Below are 7,743 nucleotides of genomic sequence, written 5' to 3' on the forward strand. Positions count from 1 at the left end.
AAACAACAAGTCAAGTAAAGACATTAAATACCGTCCAAATATCAACAGTCTTAGCTGCATTTTTTGTTTTGTACAATGTATAAGTAAAACATGTCCTTGCACTTGGACAAAGTTGAAGTCCTCAAACTTGTCGAGACGTCATCAAGCAGAATAGTACCTGATATGTTGCATTCAATTGCTCCTCGGTAGATTTGCCTTTGTTCATGCGGGACTACAACTGTCAGTGACAATAAGCCACATACGTAACTTCAGTCATTACATGGCTGATTGCTCTGAGTTCCAAGCATCCAAACTGAAATTATTTTATTTTGTTTTGTGTTAGCGGTAACGGCTAGACAAATATGTCCGAGGTTGTGCTCGTGCACTCAAACGTCACATCTCCAGCATTCGCGAGTCACTGAACATTTTTACCGGAAGTTGTGCGCGAAGACAAGCACCGTAAAGATTTATACAATCTTTATAAGTATATAATATAGAATATATTGTTTGATTAAGTGTCTTTGTTCTCAGACCATGTTTTCACGTGACTTTGCTTGGGGAGCGGGAAGTGCTGCGTATCAAATAGAAGGTATGAATGTACTTAACATGTATCAAACACTGTGAGAGACTGTGTTGTCATGAATCTTCAGGGTCTGTAGGATCAGTGTACAAACAAAAGTTAATTTCCCCTTAACTTTCCCCTTAATCGAATCGGAAGCTGGCGAAGCGGAGGCTAACTTCAGCGTCGTCACTCAATGGCCCTAACGTAGCTTTCAAATACCTGTTTTTATAACATTTTGGTGACATTTATTTAAATTTCTACGACATGTAAAGCACATTTTCACAGTGTTTTGAAAGTTACGATGCTAATGAAGTGCATTATTATTATAATTAGGCTACATTACAATGTTTGTGCTTGAGATAAAATTAACTTTTTTTTTTACAAAGTTTTTGTATTAGATTACATAAATGTCCTGCATACTTGAATAAGCCTCCCTAGTGTAAATATATGAATATTACATATCATAAGTCATTTCATTTAGAGACATGCAATGAAATCAAACAACATTAGGTGAAATATTACTTAAATAAAATGTGGATAGAAATAAGTCAAAGATAAAGTTACACTAAAAATTAATGAAATACACAGACCTACTGAAAGTCCCAGCAGAAACAATATGGTGATTTTCTTTTTCTACGTCATTGCTTCCTACTGTCATGAAAACCTTTGTGTTTGTTAAGGTGGTTGGCAGTCAGACGGCAAGGGACCGAGTATCTGGGACACATTCTGTCATGAGAAAGGCAAAGTGTTTCAGGAGCACAATGGAGATGTGGCCTGTAATAGCTACGAGCTATGGGACAAAGACCTGGAGTGTATCCAGCAGCTCGGACTGACACACTATCGCCTGTCCCTCTCCTGGGCCCGCCTCTTGCCCGATGGGACCACACGACATGTCAATCAAAAAGGTATTTCCATAATCCTGTCAGACTCCAGCACAAAGCTACTATATGTTGAACCAGCTGATTTGTTGCATTAAGTGTATATCCAAAAAAACTGACAGCTCTGCCTAACTGATCAACAGGTGTGCAGTACTACAACAAGGTGATTGATGATTTGCTGGCCTGCAATGTCTCACCTATGGTCACGCTTTACCACTTTGACCTGCCTCAGGCTCTTCAAGACCAGGGGGGTTGGAAGTCTGCGGGTATAGCAACCCTCTTTGACAGCTATGCCAAGTTTTGCTTTGAAACATTTGGAGACAGAGTCAAGCTTTGGCTCACTGTCAACGAGCCGCGCGTGTGTGCCAAAATGGGCCATGAAGATGGCATCCATGCCCCAGGGTTAAAGGAACCGGGGACCACTGCCTACCTTGTGGGCCACAACATGTTGCGTGCCCACGCCATGGCCTGGCATACCTACAACTCCTTCTACAGGCCCAAGCAAAAAGGTGCAGTGTCTCTGGCCATTAACAGTGATTGGCTTGAGCCACTAAACCCAGGTTGCAAGGAGGATATTGCTGCTACAGAACGTGACCTCGCGTTCACCCTCCAATGGTTTGCCTGGCCTGTGTTTGTTACTGGAGATTATCCAGAAGTAATGAGATCGGCCATCGACACTCAAAGTGAGAAGATGGGATACAGTGGCAGCTCAAGACTGCCCAGGTTCTCAAAGGATGAACCTGCCATTTTAGGCACAGCTGACTTCTTTGCATTGAACTATTACACGTCACGCAAAGTCAAGGCAGGAGGAGATTGCGGGCAGATGTGTATGAGGAGCGACCAGAATGCAGAAGAAGTTTTGGATCCATCCTGGCCCATCAGTGGGGTATTCTGGTTGGCGGTTGTCCCCACTGGCTTAAGGAAACTTCTGAAATACATTAAGGTGAATTGACTTGGTGCTCATGTTCCCTTTCACATGTTTTTATTAAAGCCACTTAACTACATTTCCCCATCTCTGAGAACTGTTCACACCAGACTCCTACATTTTGACTCAATAATTTGAAATTTAAAGTCATTTTTCTTGACTCACTGAGCATCAAACTGAATTGACCAACAAGACAAATCACCTTCAGACAAACAATGAGCCCACTCTGACATTTGTTTAGCGTCTTGCTATTGATTTTATATGCAGTAATCTCCTTTTAACACCTCCAGAAAAACACTGATGCTTCATTAGTGCTGTCACATTGAATGAAACTGTTACTTTGTTGAAAAGTGTTTGCAAACGAGCAATTTCCTGCTGTTGTGACTTGTCACAGGCCATTAGTTTGAGCTTGGCACCGTTGAAATGCAGCTAAACGGCATACTGTAGACCAATCTGTCTCTCTGGAACGTGTGACAGCTGTGATGCCTTGTTTGACAATAATATTTACCCCGCGACTTTACAGGACACTTTCAACAACCCACCAGTCTACATCACAGAGAGTGGCTTCTCTCAGGTGGGGCCGCTGCAGATTAAGGATGTCCAGCGTTGTGAGTTTTACCGAGACACCATATTGGAAATGGCTAAAGGTAATTTAATTCTACACATTTGTACCAAACAACAAAACAGCTATGAGCAGACAGTAATAAACATTCTTGATCACACTTTAGTGTCAGTCCAGCAATAGCCAATTAAAATACTGGCTGACAAAAGGCCCCTGTAAAACAAACTGATATTTAGCAAAGGTTGTCAGATGCACCATCGCCCTCCTACATTTAGGAATGTAAATTTAAATGTTCTGGCACTGTTTCACTCATTCAGTATATATACCTTTTCCCCCAAGACACCATGAGGAAGACAAGTGCTTAAATGTGCTTTTATGATGTACTCTCATATTTATTAAAGGCTATATTTATGATATTCACTCATCTTAGGGCTAGCATTCATGTCAGTGTTTGACAGTGATGCAAATAATCCACCATTTCTTTGATACTCTCGTCAAATGAACACATTACATACGTCACTCAAAAGGCTTTTAAAATGAATAGGGAACACATTGTACATTCTCTTCAGGTAATTTGTATTGCATTTGCTTGTTTTGGCGCCACCATCTGGCCAGTCTTGGCATATCAGAGATATACAAAAGCTGGCTCCCAAAATGATTTTGACAGTCAAATAAAAGCAGTTATTTTTGCTTGTGCTTCTCCAATTGGGACACGCAAATGCATGTTTGGGAGGGTAATCCTTGATTTAAGGATGAATAAAGAAGAACAACAACAAAAATCTGCCTTTGAAAAAGTTATTGGCTTTATCCATGACAACCATGGAAAGCAGATTTAATGCATGACTCACCAAGATGCTCACAGCTGATAAACAGAAAAAACTGGCTTTGTCACTTCTTGCCTTTGGTATTTAGAATACTTTAATTGATGCTCATCATGTCATGTGTCATGTTTGTGGTCATGGTTTAATGAGACGTCCACAGTGATCAAAGCAGGGTGGGGCTCTTACATCAGCTCTTCATGCTTTTACTTTGTGTTTTCGTAACAGCTATTGAAGAAGATGGGGTCAATGTCCGTGGATATTTTGCGTGGTCACTGTTGGACAACTTTGAATGGACAGACGGCTACAGTGTCCGCTTTGGATTGTTTCACGTGGACTTCTCCGATGCAATGCTGAGTCGAACCATATACATGTCTGGAGAGGAGTATGCCAAGATTATTACTAAACACAAGAGAGCCATTGATAACTGAGACGTTTCTAAATGATTGTTTTATTTCTGACACAACTTCGTCACTGCCAATGAATGTATTTTCAGTTCAGGGTTAGGGCTAGCCAGGTAGTAAGAAAACAAGTCAGCTTGCTCGACTGTCTCTTGAGGAAACCTGACTGCAGCATGTGAAACAGGGACACAGGACAGATTCATTGCAACATAAATTACTATTATATCATGCCCAATTTCCTGTCACTCATCACGAGCAGGGCTAAAGCAGCGGCTGCAGAGCAAACACACGGGTACATTGTATTCACCTCTGCGTAATAGCAATTAAATTGATGGTGGTATGTTGAATAACAGCATTGTTATGGGATTCTGTTCAGACTTGCACTTCACATGTATATACGTAAGTTGACAAGTTCTGGCAGTAGCTTCCAAATAAATCTACCTGCTTATGGTAACACGAGTCGTGTGGAAGTTTCAGCTTGATTGACAGGTCTGTGTCTGTCGGTATCGTAATGCAGGGGCTGATACAGGTGAGAAGGCAATGCTAAAACGAAGACTGCGACATGATTTATTTCCCTCTTGCAGACACAGCACTGAATTTCCGCCCTATGTAACATGTCCACATGGCAATTACAGTGTGCTCCAGGAGTTTGCGTTTGAATTTGACATGAGTTAATGTCCTGGATTCCCAAATTGATGGATTTCCCAAAAGGAACATTATGTAACTCACCGCACTGATAGCCATTTTTTTTTTAATGACATCTGATCTGAACCCTCAACTTGCTCAATCTGATTCTGGCAGTTGGAGTTTGCGATCACCATATAAATACAGACCGTTTACCGTGCTCCTTATTTCATGTCAAGTGATCAAAATGATTGTGATGCTTTCAGATCTTCAGGTTTCAAAATTCAAAAAATTACACAGTATTTAAGAGTCACAATAATATTGATGAAAGTGCTAGGACAAACAACATAAGCTGCCAAAGTTGTGTCTAGTTTTCTTTCTTTTCTTTTTTTAGAAAGTTTAAACTGTATTTGCAATCAAGTTCAAGATAGTGTTAAGTAAAAAGACTGTACACTGTAGATTATATTTGAACGACAAGGAAGAAATAAACACATCAAACAGCACATTTGGTTGAACTTTTCTTTTCCATCCTGCTCAAAACAGCTGAACCACCCCACCTATCACATGGGAACGGACCCATTATATGACTAAATAATAGTCAGCTCAGTTATTATAATGCCACCGGGCTGCATAAAGCACACACTTCAGCTGAGTAAGAAGGGATGCCAGCTGAAAGCAACAGATGTCCTGCCACAGGAAGTGAGTGGAATGCCATTTGTGTTTCCCCGGACAGCTGTGCAAACTCTCGACTTGAAGAGAGAAGAGAGGAAACGAGCCGAAAAGCCTCCTCGAGGCATTCTGTCGATTCCTTTGTGCATACTGTGGCTAAGGTAGGATTATTTATATTGAGTGCTGAACAATGCACTGTGTACATCTAAGAGGCACGGAGAGTTATATCAATCATTAGGCTTTGGCAGTGTTGTGTACAGATATGGTCTGAGGTCAAGTTAAATATTGAGGTTGACAGTTTATTGTTTTAGGTGCAAGTTTAATAGAAAAAAATAGCTTTTAAGCAGTGCACAGAGCAAGGAGCAGTTGAAAGCATGCGTTTGTGAGGCTGCAGTGTCACCTTGTGGCGTCAACGAGAACCACACATTTTAACTCGGCAGCACACTTTGGACAGCGCTTGCTCTACACATTGTGGCGTCACGTGACACGCCGCTTTGATTAAAGAATGCATGCTGTTGGTGTAACAATAAACAACTAAAGCAGTTCCCTAACCACAATACATCACAGATTTAACGCAATTAATATTTATGCTCCGATGTGAAGGAAAATGTAATTTATATTCGGCGTTGGGAGACTTTGTATGCATTAATAAGCATGGTGTATCGTGACATCCAGTTGGCTGTGCATACTGTTTTCAACAGATGTGAATAATACACTTGTGGCCCTCCTCCATCTATGTCAAGCAGAGTGAGATTCTCCTTTGTCTTATGATGAATAACAAGCTATTGTGAAACCATGAATAATGCCACTGCCGCTCGCGTCAGAACTTCTTTTTCCGGGGCTGCTTTGAACACAACGTTGAACCACTTCTCACAACATGTGGACGCTAATGAAGTCCATCCAATATCTGTGGCCCTATCGGAGGCTGCTGGTGGTCTTTGAATCTCTGCAGAGTGAAGGAGTTCACTTGACAGGGACAATTGTGCAAAAGGAGAAGTGATTCAAATCAAATATGCTGTTCAGGAAACGCAACAGTGGAACCTGTGATAGAGGAAAGAACCTTGACCAAAGCAGATTTTGAAGCATGTTTCCCATGATTCGTCAGTGCAGCCTGTGGGCAACTGAATTCCCTGCTAAGAGTTGATTAGTGATTCCACTGACTGCCTCCCAGTATTGATGGATTCCATCTTCCTCTAACACAGGCTGGAGGTAGCTGCATGGGTGAAAGAAGCACCATTGCTGCTGAATTGATTGAATGAAATATGAGGGAAGACGTTATTGCGCACTAAGTGAATGTTGAAATTATCCATTTGAGAGGACATGGGGGATAAAATGTGTGTCATCGCAGGTTGGGAATCTTAAAACATTAATTAGCATTTAAATAATTCACTCACCCAGTCCTCTTTAATAACCTGACTAGGAATATTCACTTGTTTCACAGTTTGTGAATGAGTTTTTTTTTCCTGATTGGGCTGTGATGTAGAAAGTCACAGAAGGAACCATTTCTAAATGTGCTTTCCAATTAAGTGCTAAATATATCATGTGTATAGATAAGTTGCTTTTGACAGTGAATTAGCGCGTTTAATTGTAACATTCAATCACATCCACTGCCGGAGATTTACCCAGAGGAACATTGTGGCAAATTACCAAGAGAGGCCCATTTGTATTTGACCAAACTTCACTCATTACATTTTGAAACCCAGTATAAAATATTCAACAACTACAAAACTAATTTACTTATTACAATCGGACTAAATAATTTAGCTGATAATAAACTATTTTCATTGTGAAAAGTGGGGCGAAATGACAATCTCGTGTATCAGGCAGTGCTTACAGGTGCAAATGTTATAACTTCTGGCAAATAATTACCCTTTTCTATTTATCCATTACCCTCACATGCATATTGCCTAGAGAAATGGTGTAATTAAGATTGTTGCTTCACTATCAAGATGAAGATACTACAGCCACTCCCCGCCTCTGGAGCACAGATACAAATCTCTCCTCCCTTTCCTCTCACTCTCACTCTCACTGTCTGTGTCTCTCAGTCATCTGGAGAGCAACCTGCAAGGCCCAAACCACCACTCCTCCAGTCTTCCATCATTCTCTTCCTTCCCTTGCTCTTCTTCACTCACTCACTCACTCTCTCCAAGTCATCTTCCCCTATCCTAATCGCATTGCTCATTTCCCATTGACAAGACAGTATGAGGAGGAGAGAGGAGGAAGAAGAAGAAAAAAAAAAAAACACACCACAAACTTTCTAAATCCCATTGACCTACTTAGGCAGACATTTCACTGGGAATTCATATTAGTGCAAGAGTTAGAAGA

General features: G+C 41.0%; 1 protein-coding gene across 1 annotated transcript; it reads left to right on the top strand.

Moving 5' to 3' along the window:
* The first annotated feature begins 409 nt into the window (after positions 1 to 409).
* LOC131455761 (cytosolic beta-glucosidase) lies at positions 410 to 5,254 on the top strand. The gene is made up of 5 exons (XM_058623533.1): positions 410 to 568; positions 1,222 to 1,446; positions 1,563 to 2,362; positions 2,868 to 2,991; positions 3,953 to 5,254. The coding sequence occupies exons 1-5, from the start codon at positions 514 to 516 to the stop codon at positions 4,153 to 4,155; spliced, it is 1,407 nt and encodes a 468-aa protein (XP_058479516.1). The 5' UTR covers positions 410 to 513; the 3' UTR covers positions 4,156 to 5,254.
* Positions 5,255 to 7,743: the final 2,489 nt, after the last annotated feature.

Source organism: Solea solea, chromosome 3, assembly GCF_958295425.1.
Source record: "Solea solea chromosome 3, fSolSol10.1, whole genome shotgun sequence".
Taxonomy (NCBI): domain Eukaryota; kingdom Metazoa; phylum Chordata; class Actinopteri; order Pleuronectiformes; family Soleidae; genus Solea; species Solea solea.